The sequence below is a fragment of the Drosophila mojavensis genome, unplaced genomic scaffold (assembly GCF_018153725.1).
Source record: "Drosophila mojavensis isolate 15081-1352.22 unplaced genomic scaffold, ASM1815372v1 contig_183, whole genome shotgun sequence".
Classification (NCBI taxonomy): Eukaryota; Metazoa; Arthropoda; class Insecta; order Diptera; family Drosophilidae; genus Drosophila; species Drosophila mojavensis.
In genome coordinates, this window is record NW_025318719.1 from 63,838 (window position 1) to 79,612 (window position 15,775).

General features: G+C 45.0%; 1 protein-coding gene across 2 annotated transcripts; it reads left to right on the plus strand.

Moving 5' to 3' along the window:
* The first annotated feature begins 7,047 nt into the window (after positions 1-7,047).
* Positions 7,048-8,857, plus strand: LOC122756854. Of its 2 annotated transcripts, none has more exons than XM_044007562.1 (2): positions 7,048-7,227; positions 7,289-8,857. In XM_044007562.1, exons 1-2 carry the CDS (start codon positions 7,091-7,093, stop codon positions 7,518-7,520), a joined length of 369 nt encoding a protein of 122 aa, XP_043863497.1. In that variant the 5' UTR covers positions 7,048-7,090; the 3' UTR covers positions 7,521-8,857. The 2 variants fall into 2 exon arrangements, with proteins under 2 accessions (XP_043863497.1, XP_043863498.1); XM_044007563.1 differs by having other exon boundaries at positions 7,048-7,201; positions 7,322-8,857.
* The last annotated feature ends 6,918 nt before the right edge of the window (positions 8,858-15,775 follow it).

A 15,775-nucleotide genomic window follows, 5' to 3' on the forward strand; every position in this document is an offset into this window, starting at 1 on the left:
TCGCACAATCTCTAGAGAAGCCAACCGCGTTTCTTTGCGAGCGGATTCTGGCCCATATTTGCTCTCTTCTTGCGTTCGCAACGATGGAGCTTAGGTGAGTATTGATCATTGAGGTATATCGCTGTCTCTGCAGACGCTGTGGCACAAATGGCTCGGAGGCAATTTGCCGTGCTGCCAAATTTGAGTGGTTAAGAAGCCGGCGCACATAATTGGCACACATCACTTCATATATGGAATCAACTGAGTTGACTTTTAGATCAGAATGGAGATTGTCATTACTGACGTACCATGGCGCTCCCGCAATGGAGCGGAGGATCTTGTTTTGAGCGACCTGAATGCGACTGAAACTGCGATCTGTCACCAGAGAGCCCCAGACAGGCAACGCATATTGCCATATTGGGGCAATTAATTGCTTGTAAAACATAATTTTAATTTTTAATGGCAGTTTACTGTTTGCGTTCAACAGCCAGTTTAATTGCTTGCTTCTTGTTCGAAGCTTGCCAATCAGCGTTGTGATGTGGGTGTGTAAGTGCAACCTGTCATCTAGTTGCACACCCAAATAGCGATGACTTGATTTACTTGCAATTCTATTGCCTGCACACGTGATGACAGCCTGCCGATCGTCAACTTGGACACGTCGCAGGGAGTGCAGGACATGTATTGTTTTAGTGTAATTTATAGATATACACCACTTCTTGGTCCATTCATCTAGGGAGCCAAGGTATTGATTGATTAGTAGAATGGAATGCACTGGACAGATGCTGGACGATAATATGGCTGTATCGTCAGCGTAAGTGCCAAGCATCATACGACTACCATAACGAGATGTACTAACCCTTGGCAGCGGGATGTCAGCAGTGTAGATAGTGTACAGTATAGGTGCTAGTACACTACCTTGAGGAACACCAGCGGCAAACCGTTTGACGCTAGATTGGGCATAATCTGAGCATTCAACGAGGAACAAACGATTGGATAAGTAGCTGAAAATTATGTTGAAAAGTGCCTTGGGCAGTAATTTTTTTAATTTGTATTGCAGCCCAGCATGCCAGACGCGATCGAATGCCTCAGAGATATCCAGATATATCGCCGAGCAGTAATTACCGTCTTCATAGGCTTCCAGTAGGAATTTGGTGACACGACCCAGCTGCTGTTCCGTGGAGTGTTCACTTCTGAAACCAAACTGATGGTCAGGTATTGACTCACTAAATGCCTGCACATCCATTAATCTTCGAAATATCAGCAGCTCGAAGATTTTGGAGAGACCAGATAGCAGACTGATTGGCCTATAGGAGCTTAACTCGTGAGCAGGCTTTCCTGGCTTGGCAATCATTTTAATCTTGGCACACTTCCAGCGATCGGGAAAATGACCCAATCGGAGCGCACTGTTAAAGATGAGGGTTAGGTATAGAAGCGCTTTCATTGGTAGGGCTTTAATGGTTCTATTATCAATTGCATCTAATCCTGGAGATTTCTTTGTTTTTAGGCCTTTGATAATAGACATCACTTCCTGGACTCGGATTGGACAGAAGTTGCTGCTTGAATGGGTATTGTTGGTAATACCATTGCTGCTGCTGCTGACGTTGCTGGAGACAATATCCACACAATTGACATCAACATCATCATCAGGTTGACAATGTGATTCAACAAGTGCTCGATCATCACTGCTGCAAGTCATAATTGCCTGGAAGCGGCTCTCCAGATGCTGAGCGAAAGCTTCAGCTCTTTCCTCGCTTGTTCGACACCAGATGCTTGTTGCATGGTTGCAATTGGTGTAGTTGCAATTGCAAATACTACCATTATTGCCATCTGCATTTGTAGAGGCAACAAACTTTTTAATAGGCAGATTTGCACTTGGCTGTCGCTTGATGCTGTTTGTTAATCGCCATAGCTTTGCCATGCTATATCTATCGTTCGTGTCAATAGAATTAACTAGCTTTTCCATTTTTCTATTTCTAGCATCTTTGATGGCATACCTGATGGCTGTGGATAACCTATTGTAGACGGACTTGGCAATCCGATTTCGGTTATTAAGTAAGTATTTTCTGATTAGATTTCTGCCTTTAATCATAGTTAGTGTCTGATTACTAATATGACTATTGTTGGTATTATAGCGATTGCAATTTGGATTACGGCCATGGATTTGACTCGACGACTGCATACAGTTTGATGCATAGGTGGCAGCATCAGTAATATTACGCTCCAGTAAGCAGACAGCATCGTTTACATCCTCATGGCTGTTGATCTCTGTGTTTAGCAGGATATGATCATCAAGCCATTTCTGGAATACGGCAGTGTCCGCTTTTAGTGGCAGCAAGTAGCATTTGGATTTTGAATGCGCTGGCAACGTTTTCTTATCAATCAGCTCGATTGTGAGCGGCAAGTGGTCTGAGATTAATTCGCTAGAGATTGAGTCTTTTATATTAATCAATTCTCTTTTTATCCCACCATAGATTGCAAAGTCGATAGCTGAAGGAGATTGACGCGAACTATATGGGAAATGAGTGGAGGAGCCGGTGGCAAGTACGTTATTATTGTTGCTATCATGAATAACGTTTTTTAAGAGTGATCTGCCTCTAACGCAAGACCTGACGTTGCCCCACCAGTTGCTTTTGGCGTTCCAATCACCCGCTACGATGAAGCTTGTGCCATGTAGTTGCATTAGATTAGTGAAATCTTCATCTCGCCATTTCAACTGTGGAGGACAGTAGATTGAAGAGATAATTAGCTGTCGACCTTTGTCCATGTAGATTGTGACAGCCGAGCATTGAAGCATCTTCGTAGATATAAAGAAGGCTGCTTTATGACAAATATGGTTTTTTATTATTAGTGCTACACCACCTCTTCGTTTATTAGAGGGATGGTTAGCTAGGTGAGTTTGGTATCCATTTATGTGAATAGAATCAGTATCAGTAAAGTGCGTCTCGGATATTAACATAATATCAATATCGTTGAGCAGAGCATGATTAGCGAGCTTGTCCATTTTGTTGCGCAGGCCAGCTGCATTCCAGAATAGGATTTTTAGCTTACAGTTGTGTGTAGGAATCATTTGAGGTCTCATTTGCGATTTGTTGCCTGCTACTGCTAATGCTGGCAGACAAGCAGGTTGTTAGCGCGGACATCATATCTATTAGACGATCCAGCTTGTTGACGATAGCCTTGTTGATGGCTGAATTAGCATTCTCAATTGAATTTGAATTTGCATTTGCATTTGGATGCTTGCGTTCGAGCAGCATTAGGCCAATCAATTGATCTAGCTTCATTTCCATACTGCTCGTATTATCCCTGGCACCTAGATATTGATGAGTCGGGAGGAGTTGCTGCACTTGCTGCCTCTGCTGCTGCACCTGCTGCTGCTGCTGCTGCTGCTGCTGCTGCTGCTGCTGCTGCTGCTGCTGTACTTGTTGCTGCACTTGCTGCTGTTGAAGTAGTAGTTGCAGCTGTAGTTGCTGCATATTTTGAGGCTGAATGCGTTGAATTTGCTGTTGCTGCTGCTTTTTGCTGCTTTTGCTGCATTCGCTGCTGCGGCCAACCACTTGGCTGTTTCACATTTAGTCCAAGTTTAAGTGCGTCGGCATAGCTGCCAACCATAGCGTTGCTCAGATTTAGTGGCTGCTTGGGCTGCTTGGGCTGCTGATTGAACTGTAGCTGATTGACCTGTTGTTGTGTAGTCTTCTTCTTCGCCCTCTTCTTTGACTTGATTGGCTGCTGCTGCTGCTGCTGCTGCTGCTGTAGTAGTTGCTGATGCTGCTGCTGCTGTAGTAGTTGCTGATGCTGCTGCTGCTGCTGCTGCTGTAGTATATGCAGCTGTTTGCTAGCATTTGTGGCCTTGTTCAGGTGTCTTTTAATAATAGCCGCTGTTGCAGCATTATTATTATTGCGATTTGACGACTGAGGATTCGCTGTCGCTTTTGTTTGACGCGCCAATTCGGCGACTAGTTTTGAGGCTTGCTGGAAGCCTTGTTGATTGGCCATCTTTTGCTTGCAGGCCTCTTTGAAAGCAATGCAGCCGCGATAGCTTGCCGCATGCTCTCCCAAACAATTGGCGCATTTAGCCGACTGGCTAACATCGCCCTTTGCTCGTCCGCAATCAGTGGATGCATGGCTGCCGCTGCACTTGACGCACACGAATGGCCGGCGGCAATAGTTCTTCGTGTGGCCGAATTTTTGACATCGATGACATTGCACCGCATCGGCGTTGCGCAATATCCTCTCGATTTTGACTCTCTGGCCACCCAAGCACTCAATGTTCAGAACATTTGTGCTGTTTGGAGCGGCCACCACTTCAACCTCGAACAGGTCAAGAGGCTGGCGAGTGAATCGCTTCTTGATTACACTGACAAATCTGACCGTATGGCCCAGATCTGTCAGTTGTTGACGAATCCAATCTGTTGGCGTCGAACGATGCAGATAGCGTATGCAAAATCTAAATCCTCGATCCGCTGCCAATTGATAGGTGTGCGATACAATTCTCTCCTGAGCGAAGTAATGCACAAGTTTGCGATATGCCGCAATATTGGCGCATTGAATGCGCAGACCTTGCCCAGCTGTCGGTTTGGTGTAGAAATTTGCCGTACCGATCGCCTTCTTAATCCCCTCCAGTACTGGCATTATGTCTGGCACAAACGGCAAGTACAATGGTGTTGGCCGATTCTTGCGACTACCATTCACATTCACATTGCCATTGGCATTCGTATTGGCATTGTCATTGTCATCGATGACCTCATCCTCATCCACCTCATCGTCATCGTCATTGAGATCTTCATCCATTTCAATATCATTAACAGCATTTGCATCAACATCATCATCATCAATTGACAATTGACACTTGTTGTTGCTCTTGCTGTTGATGTTTGTATTATTGGCTCCATCTGTTGGCCGCTGATCAGTTGCAGCTTTGTTAGGATTTGCAGCAACCAATTTGCGCGCAGCTGCCATGGCGGCAGCTTTCTTAGATGTGGTCGGGGCATCTTCATCAACAATCAGTTGCTTTTTGAAAATCATTGCAGACAGCTTTCGGTTAGCTGGTGCATTGCTGGCAGCCATTTTACGGCACGTTGCCACTGCCGAGGCAGACAGTGGAGGTGGCGGCTTGATACATTTATTAGCCTCGCTGCCGCTAAATAAATGATTCAGCATTTCATTTACATCAGCAGAGGGAAACTCATCGGATCCATCAGCGAATAAGTGACTGACTATCTCATCATGATCAGCTGCTGCTGATTGTTGTGAAGCCGAATTGCAATCCATATTCAATTTCAAATTGAACTTGGATTTGGATTGAGACTTGGATTGAGACTTGGAATTAGATTTGCTTTTGGTTGAAGAATCGGCTACAATTGCAGTGGAAATTGTAGCAGAATTTGAAGTGGCTTTTGCAGTTGACAAAGTTGCTCGAGTAGATGACGTTGGATTGCCACCAACGCCATCACTCGACAATTGTTCGCATCTCTGCAGAACTTTCAGCAGCTCGTCATCATCGATGGTGGTGATGTCGCTGCTATTGACGCTGTTGTTGCTGTTGTTGTGGAGCTTGTTGGAGCAATCAGCTTCCGATAGTAGCTGAAAGCTATTGCCGAAGTTGGCGTCCTTTTTTGCCGCCATTTTCTTATTAGATTTCGAATTTGATTTTAATGTCTTTGATTTAGGGCTATTTCCCTGATTACTAGCTGGCCTCTTGTTCGAGATTAGCGCCTCATTGTGCATCTCGAGTTTTTGTAGCAGCTGCTGCTGCTCATCCTGCTGCCTCTGCTGCTTGTGCATTTGCTGCTCCTGGGCCAGCATTGCGTGCATCGCACGCGCCAGCACAGTGGCAGCATTCTCTTTGGCCTCCTGACCATTATTACAATTGATATTGCCACCAACCTGATTTGGCCCACTCGCCTCGTGCAAGCCAATTCCAGCCAGTAGATAATCGTCAAGGGAATCAACATCAACGTCGTCATCATCATCATCCACCTCCTCCTCATCCAGATCATCCACAAACAACTCCTCGTCAGCGCCAGTCTCGTCATGGTCGGCGAGACTGCCCGAGAGTGCGTTGTACATGATCGTTTGATTAGGCCACTGGACACACGTACGCCGACAGTTATTAGATTGTTAGATGTCACTAGTAGAAATATCCACTAAATTTAGCAGTAATAGTTGTTGGAGTCTCTGTCTCGGATTAATAGCAGTTTTGAATAATTCACAAAAACAAAAAGAAAAAACACTAGATTTTCACTTTTAATTATTGGCTGCGATTTATTCATGTAATTATTGACTTTTATATTTTCAGATTTTTGTCCGTATGTCTAGATTGATCTCTAGACGGCCCGGATGGCGGCGTCTGCCGGGGGCTCCACTGCCGCACACGCACGAAACTCTAAGTCGGATCGACACTCGGCTCGGTGCGCACTCGCTGCCGCTCACTCGGACGACTCCAGGGAAACTGGACTGCCCAGCGCCTCCACCAGATTTTTGAGTACCGATTCGGCCGATTTACTCAAAGCAGTTCCAATCCCCGATCCCAATTCCAATTCCAATTGGAAATGGAAATGGAAATGGAACCGGAGACGGGGAAAAGCTTTGAGCAAATCAATTGTCCACCGACTGTGATGGCGAGAATCTCACCAGCAACAGCCGGTAGATGGCCGAATGGGTAGGCGCTAGACAGTCGCTAGAATCCATATCTATCCCATTATTATACCTAGTATTTTGAATGGAATGAATTGGCGCCCAAAATTAAGAGAATGTTATCTAACAGGGCTCAACTGGCTAAACAATGATATTAACAGCCGCGCAGGGCTGCCATATCTAATTAAACTACTTAACATAAATGCGAATGTAAAGTGTGTATGTACAAGTGTGTGTGTGTGTATGAGTGAGTGAATGAATGTGTAAATCTACAAGAAATTGCGTTGCGCGAAAAATCAAAAAACTAATAGCTACAATCAAAAAATGAGCGAATTAACATTAATAGTGATTAATTAAATTAAACTAAATACTAACTATACTAAAATACTGCTAATGAAAAGAAACTGACTAATAATACTACTAATATTTGTGTGTGTGTGTATGTGTTGTACTATATTTACAGGTTGTTTTTCATGTGATGGCTGCTCGACCGGTGGAGGGGGGACGAACACGAACATCAGAGGCTGGCATTCAAGGAGTGATGCAGCAGATCAGTGGCGACATCCAGCGGGACATCCAAGGAGTACAGGTAAGTAGTAGGAGTGGATTCATCAGGTGAGTATATATTTAGAGTAGCAATTGTGTGTACAACTCTAATTCTGTTGTTTACTTGCAGCATCAACTGGAATTTTAAAAGTGAGACTGGCAGTGGAACCAGCCATGTAATCAGCAACAGCACTGGCACTTGGGTGGCCAGCACCAGCTGCTGCATTGACTGCAGTTGCATCCACAACTGCAATGGATATGGACATCGACATCTTCATCAGGGGCGTCTGGGGTGGTGGAATCAGCGCAGCGCGTCAATCGAGCTGGCACCATTAGCAGACGTATTGATTGCAGCGGTGTAGGCCACAGGATTAGCATCATCTGATTCTTCCGCGTTGGAATCAGAATCAACAATAATGATGACATCAGCATCACTGTTGGCATCACAGTGAACAACGGCATCCGATACTGAGTCAGAACGGGCACCAGCATGGACATCTGTTGTGGTAGGAGCAGTGGCACCATCTATGCAACGAGAGGCGGCATCAGGGCTGAAACCAGAGCTGTTGTCATCAGTTAAGTCAATAGTTATACAAGTACTCGCTTCCAAGTTTTCTTCAGTGATAACATTTGCTTTTATTTTCGCAGCGGCTAACGCAATGTCCCTAGATTTTGCACTTGCAATCGCACAATCTCTAGAGAAGCCAACCGCGTTTCTTTGCGAGCGGATTCTGGCCCATATTTGCTCTCTTCTTGCGTTCGCAACGATGGAGCTTAGGTGAGTATTGATCATTGAGGTATATCGCTGTCTCTGCAGACGCTGTGGCACAAATGGCTCGGAGGCAATTTGCCGTGCTGCCAAATTTGAGTGGTTAAGAAGCCGGCGCACATAATTGGCACACATCACTTCATATATGGAATCAACTGAGTTGACTTTTAGATCAGAATGGAGATTGTCATTACTGACGTACCATGGCGCTCCCGCAATGGAGCGGAGGATCTTGTTTTGAGCGACCTGAATGCGACTGAAACTGCGATCTGTCACCAGAGAGCCCCAGACAGGCAACGCATATTGCCATATTGGGGCAATTAATTGCTTGTAAAACATAATTTTAATTTTTAATGGCAGTTTACTGTTTGCGTTCAACAGCCAGTTTAATTGCTTGCTTCTTGTTCGAAGCTTGCCAATCAGCGTTGTGATGTGGGTGTGTAAGTGCAACCTGTCATCTAGTTGCACACCCAAATAGCGATGACTTGATTTACTTGCAATTCTATTGCCTGCACACGTGATGACAGCCTGCCGATCGTCAACTTGGACACGTCGCAGGGAGTGCAGGACATGTATTGTTTTAGTGTAATTTATAGATATACACCACTTCTTGGTCCATTCATCTAGGGAGCCAAGGTATTGATTGATTAGTAGAATGGAATGCACTGGACAGATGCTGGACGATAATATGGCTGTATCGTCAGCGTAAGTGCCAAGCATCATACGACTACCATAACGAGATGTACTAACCCTTGGCAGCGGGATGTCAGCAGTGTAGATAGTGTACAGTATAGGTGCTAGTACACTACCTTGAGGAACACCAGCGGCAAACCGTTTGACGCTAGATTGGGCATAATCTGAGCATTCAACGAGGAACAAACGATTGGATAAGTAGCTGAAAATTATGTTGAAAAGTGCCTTGGGCAGTAATTTTTTAATTTGTATTGCAGCCCAGCATGCCAGACGCGATCGAATGCCTCAGAGATATCCAGATATATCGCCGAGCAGTAATTACCGTCTTCATAGGCTTCCAGTAGGAATTTGGTGACACGACCCAGCTGCTGTTCCGTGGAGTGTTCACTTCTGAAACCAAACTGATGGTCAGGTATTGACTCACTAAATGCCTGCACATCCATTAATCTTCGAAATATCAGCAGCTCGAAGATTTTGGAGAGACCAGATAGCAGACTGATTGGCCTATAGGAGCTTAACTCGTGAGCAGGCTTTCCTGGCTTGGCAATCATTTTAATCTTGGCACACTTCCAGCGATCGGGAAAATGACCCAATCGGAGCGCACTGTTAAAGATGAGGGTTAGGTATAGAAGCGCTTTCATTGGTAGGGCTTTAATGGTTCTATTATCAATTGCATCTAATCCTGGAGATTTCTTTGTTTTTAGGCCTTTGATAATAGACATCACTTCCTGGACTCGGATTGGACAGAAGTTGCTGCTTGAATGGGTATTGTTGGTAATACCATTGCTGCTGCTGCTGACGTTGCTGGAGACAATATCCACACAATTGACATCAACATCATCATCAGGTTGACAATGTGATTCAACAAGTGCTCGATCATCACTGCTGCAAGTCATAATTGCCTGGAAGCGGCTCTCCAGATGCTGAGCGAAAGCTTCAGCTCTTTCCTCGCTTGTTCGACACCAGATGCTTGTTGCATGGTTGCAATTGGTGTAGTTGCAATTGCAAATACTACCATTATTGCCATCTGCATTTGTAGAGGCAACAAACTTTTTAATAGGCAGATTTGCACTTGGCTGTCGCTTGATGCTGTTTGTTAATCGCCATAGCTTTGCCATGCTATATCTATCGTTCGTGTCAATAGAATTAACTAGCTTTTCCATTTTTCTATTTCTAGCATCTTTGATGGCATACCTGATGGCTGTGGATAACCTATTGTAGACGGACTTGGCAATCCGATTTCGGTTATTAAGTAAGTATTTTCTGATTAGATTTCTGCCTTTAATCATAGTTAGTGTCTGATTACTAATATGACTATTGTTGGTATTATAGCGATTGCAATTTGGATTACGGCCATGGATTTGACTCGACGACTGCATACAGTTTGATGCATAGGTGGCAGCATCAGTAATATTACGCTCCAGTAAGCAGACAGCATCGTTTACATCCTCATGGCTGTTGATCTCTGTGTTTAGCAGGATATGATCATCAAGCCATTTCTGGAATACGGCAGTGTCCGCTTTTAGTGGCAGCAAGTAGCATTTGGATTTTGAATGCGCTGGCAACGTTTTCTTATCAATCAGCTCGATTGTGAGCGGCAAGTGGTCTGAGATTAATTCGCTAGAGATTGAGTCTTTTATATTAATCAATTCTCTTTTTATCCCACCATAGATTGCAAAGTCGATAGCTGAAGGAGATTGACGCGAACTATATGGGAAATGAGTGGAGGAGCCGGTGGCAAGTACGTTATTATTGTTGCTATCATGAATAACGTTTTTTAAGAGTGATCTGCCTCTAACGCAAGACCTGACGTTGCCCCACCAGTTGCTTTTGGCGTTCCAATCACCCGCTACGATGAAGCTTGTGCCATGTAGTTGCATTAGATTAGTGAAATCTTCATCTCGCCATTTCAACTGTGGAGGACAGTAGATTGAAGAGATAATTAGCTGTCGACCTTTGTCCATGTAGATTGTGACAGCCGAGCATTGAAGCATCTTCGTAGATATAAAGAAGGCTGCTTTATGACAAATATGGTTTTTTATTATTAGTGCTACACCACCTCTTCGTTTATTAGAGGGATGGTTAGCTAGGTGAGTTTGGTATCCATTTATGTGAATAGAATCAGTATCAGTAAAGTGCGTCTCGGATATTAACATAATATCAATATCGTTGAGCAGAGCATGATTAGCGAGCTTGTCCATTTTGTTGCGCAGGCCAGCTGCATTCCAGAATAGGATTTTTAGCTTACAGTTGTGTGTAGGAATCATTTGAGGTCTCATTTGCGATTTGTTGCCTGCTACTGCTAATGCTGGCAGACAAGCAGGTTGTTAGCGCGGACATCATATCTATTAGACGATCCAGCTTGTTGACGATAGCCTTGTTGATGGCTGAATTAGCATTCTCAATTGAATTTGAATTTGCATTTGCATTTGGATGCTTGCGTTCGAGCAGCATTAGGCCAATCAATTGATCTAGCTTCATTTCCATACTGCTCGTATTATCCCTGGCACCTAGATATTGATGAGTCGGGAGGAGTTGCTGCACTTGCTGCCTCTGCTGCTGCACCTGCTGCTGCTGCTGCTGCTGCTGCTGCTGCTGCTGCTGTACTTGTTGCTGCACTTGCTGCTGTTGAAGTAGTAGTTGCAGCTGTAGTTGCTGCATATTTTGAGGCTGAATGCGTTGAATTTGCTGTTGCTGCTGCTTTTGCTGCTTTTGCTGCATTCGCTGCTGCGGCCAACCACTTGGCTGTTTCACATTTAGTCCAAGTTTAAGTGCGTCGGCATAGCTGCCAACCATAGCGTTGCTCAGATTTAGTGGCTGCTTGGGCTGCTTGGGCTGCTGATTGAACTGTAGCTGATTGACCTGTTGTTGTGTAGTCTTCTTCTTCGCCCTCTTCTTTGACTTGATTGGCTGCTGCTGCTGCTGCTGCTGCTGCTGTAGTAGTTGCTGATGCTGCTGCTGCTGTAGTAGTTGCTGATGCTGCTGCTGCTGCTGCTGCTGTAGTATATGCAGCTGTTTGCTAGCATTTGTGGCCTTGTTCAGGTGTCTTTTAATAATAGCCGCTGTTGCAGCATTATTATTATTGCGATTTGACGACTGAGGATTCGCTGTCGCTTTTGTTTGACGCGCCAATTCGGCGACTAGTTTTGAGGCTTGCTGGAAGCCTTGTTGATTGGCCATCTTTTGCTTGCAGGCCTCTTTGAAAGCAATGCAGCCGCGATAGCTTGCCGCATGCTCTCCCAAACAATTGGCGCATTTAGCCGACTGGCTAACATCGCCCTTTGCTCGTCCGCAATCAGTGGATGCATGGCTGCCGCTGCACTTGACGCACACGAATGGCCGGCGGCAATAGTTCTTCGTGTGGCCGAATTTTTGACATCGATGACATTGCACCGCATCGGCGTTGCGCAATATCCTCTCGATTTTGACTCTCTGGCCACCCAAGCACTCAATGTTCAGAACATTTGTGCTGTTTGGAGCGGCCACCACTTCAACCTCGAACAGGTCAAGAGGCTGGCGAGTGAATCGCTTCTTGATTACACTGACAAATCTGACCGTATGGCCCAGATCTGTCAGTTGTTGACGAATCCAATCTGTTGGCGTCGAACGATGCAGATAGCGTATGCAAAATCTAAATCCTCGATCCGCTGCCAATTGATAGGTGTGCGATACAATTCTCTCCTGAGCGAAGTAATGCACAAGTTTGCGATATGCCGCAATATTGGCGCATTGAATGCGCAGACCTTGCCCAGCTGTCGGTTTGGTGTAGAAATTTGCCGTACCGATCGCCTTCTTAATCCCCTCCAGTACTGGCATTATGTCTGGCACAAACGGCAAGTACAATGGTGTTGGCCGATTCTTGCGACTACCATTCACATTCACATTGCCATTGGCATTCGTATTGGCATTGTCATTGTCATCGATGACCTCATCCTCATCCACCTCATCGTCATCGTCATTGAGATCTTCATCCATTTCAATATCATTAACAGCATTTGCATCAACATCATCATCATCAATTGACAATTGACACTTGTTGTTGCTCTTGCTGTTGATGTTTGTATTATTGGCTCCATCTGTTGGCCGCTGATCAGTTGCAGCTTTGTTAGGATTTGCAGCAACCAATTTGCGCGCAGCTGCCATGGCGGCAGCTTTCTTAGATGTGGTCGGGGCATCTTCATCAACAATCAGTTGCTTTTTGAAAATCATTGCAGACAGCTTTCGGTTAGCTGGTGCATTGCTGGCAGCCATTTTACGGCACGTTGCCACTGCCGAGGCAGACAGTGGAGGTGGCGGCTTGATACATTTATTAGCCTCGCTGCCGCTAAATAAATGATTCAGCATTTCATTTACATCAGCAGAGGGAAACTCATCGGATCCATCAGCGAATAAGTGACTGACTATCTCATCATGATCAGCTGCTGCTGATTGTTGTGAAGCTGAATTGCAATCCATATTCAATTTCAAATTGAACTTGGATTTGGATTGAGACTTGGATTGAGACTTGGAATTAGATTTGCTTTTGGTTGAAGAATCGGCTACAATTGCAGTGGAAATTGTAGCAGAATTTGAAGTGGCTTTTGCAGTTGACAAAGTTGCTCGAGTAGATGACGTTGGATTGCCACCAACGCCATCACTCGACAATTGTTCGCATCTCTGCAGAACTTTCAGCAGCTCGTCATCATCGATGGTGGTGATGTCGCTGCTATTGACGCTGTTGTTGCTGTTGTTGTGGAGCTTGTTGGAGCAATCAGCTTCCGATAGTAGCTGAAAGCTATTGCCGAAGTTGGCGTCCTTTTTTGCCGCCATTTTCTTATTAGATTTCGAATTTGATTTTAATGTCTTTGATTTAGGGCTATTTCCCTGATTACTAGCTGGCCTCTTGTTCGAGATTAGCGCCTCATTGTGCATCTCGAGTTTTTTTAGCAGCTGCTGCTGCTCATCCTGCTGCCTCTGCTGCTTGTGCATTTGCTGCTCCTGGGCCAGCATTGCGTGCATCGCACGCGCCAGCACAGTGGCAGCATTCTCTTTGGCCTCCTGACCATTATTACAATTGATATTGCCACCAACCTGATTTGGCCCACTCGCCTCGTGCAAGCCAATTCCAGCCAGTAGATAATCGTCAAGGGAATCAACATCAACGTCGTCATCATCATCATCCACCTCCTCCTCATCCAGATCATCCACAAACAACTCCTCGTCAGCGCCAGTCTCGTCATGGTCGGCGAGACTGCCCGAGAGTGCGTTGTACATGATCGTTTGATTAGGCCACTGGACACACGTACGCCGACAGTTATTAGATTGTTAGATGTCACTAGTAGAAATATCCACTAAATTTAGCAGTAATAGTTGTTGGAGTCTCTGTCTCGGATTAATAGCAGTTTTGAATAATTCACAAAAACAAAAAAGAAAAAACACTAGATTTTCACTTTTAATTATTGGCTGCGATTTATTCATGTAATTATTGACTTTTATATTTTCAGATTTTTGTCCGTATGTCTAGATTGATCTCTAGACGGCCCGGATGGCGGCGTCTGCCGGGGGCTCCACTGCCGCACACGCACGAAACTCTAAGTCGGATCGACACTCGGCTCGGTGCGCACTCGCTGCCGCTCACTCGGACGACTCCAGGGAAACTGGACTGCCCAGCGCCTCCACCAGATTTTTGAGTACCGATTCGGCCGATTTACTCAAAGCAGTTCCAATCCCCGATCCCAATTCCAATTCCAATTCCAATTGGAAATGGAAATGGAACCGGAGACGGGAAAAGCTTTGAGCAAATCAATTGTCCACCGACTGTGACTGTGATGGCGAGAATTTCACCAGCAACAACCGGTAGATGGCCGAATGGGTAGGCGCTAGACAGTCGCTAGAATCCATATCTATCCCATTATTATACCTAGTATTTTGAATGGAATGAATTGGCGCCCAAAATTAAGAGAATGTTATCTAACAGGGCTCAACTGGCTAAACAATGATATTAACAGCCGCGCAGGGCTGCCATATCTAATTAAACTACTTAACATAAATGCGAATGTAAAGTGTGTATGTACAAGTGTGTGTGTGTGTATGAGTGAGTGAATGAATGTGTAAATCTACAAGAAGTTGCGTTGCGCGAAAAATCAAAAACTAATAGCTACAATCAAAAAATGAGCGAATTAACATTAATAGTGATTAATTAAATTAAACTAAATACTAACTATACTAAAATACTACTAATGAAAAGAAACTGACTAATAATACTACTAATATTTGTGTGTGTGTGTGTGTGTGTGTGTTGTACTATATTTACAGGTTGTTTTTCATGTGATGGCTGCTCGACCGGTGGAGGGGGGACGAACACGAACATCAGAGGCTGGCAATCAAGGAGTGATGCAGCAGATCAGTGGCGACATCCAGCGGGACATCCAAGGAGTACAGGTAAGTAGTAGGAGTGGATTCATCAGGTGAGTATATATTTAGAGTAGCAATTGTGTGTACAATTCTAATTCTGTTGTTTACTTGCAGCATCAACTGGAATTTTAAAAGTGAGACTGGCAGTGGAACCAGCCATGTAATCAGCAACAGCACTGGCACTTGGGTGGCCAGCACCAGCTGCTGCATTGACTGCAGTTGCATCCACAACTGCAATGGAGATGGACATCGACATCTTCATCTTCATCAGCGGAGGCGGAGGCGGCGTCCAGAGTGAAGTTGCCAGCCCGGAGACTGGTATGAGGCGCCAGCAGTGCAATATGCACCACCAACACCAGCATCGGCAACAGGATCATCGGCGTCATCAACATCAGTGGAAATGGCGCAGACATCAAGTGGCTTCAGCATCATTAGCTCTGGTGCGAGCAAATGCAAAATGTCGTGTCATGGGCAAATGCATGCAGCCTGTCATCTAGCTGCAAGCCCATACACATTGAATGGCCAATTGTCGCCCACAATAAGACGACAAGTATCGAGAGTCTCTGTCTGCACCCACAATGACAGCCTGCCGGTCATCAATATGGACACGTAGCAGGGAGTGCAGAGCAATTACTATTCGATTGGTAATGAACCACTTCTTGATCACAATCGTAATTCGATAGGAGTCAAGGAATTGATGGAGATAATAATTGTGTTGTCCTTTTTTTTATATTGCAGATCAGTCATCATCTTCGCCGCAGA

Excerpts from the sequence above, each read along its gene's own strand:
- LOC122756854 (XM_044007562.1), top strand. The coding sequence starts at position 7,091 with ATGGCTGCTCGACCGGTGGAGGGGGGACGAACACGAACATCAGAGGCT. Across the intron at positions 7,228-7,288 it reads AGTAGGAGTGGATTCATCAG|CATCAACTGGAATTTTAAAA; the intron begins GTGAGTATATAT and ends GTTTACTTGCAG.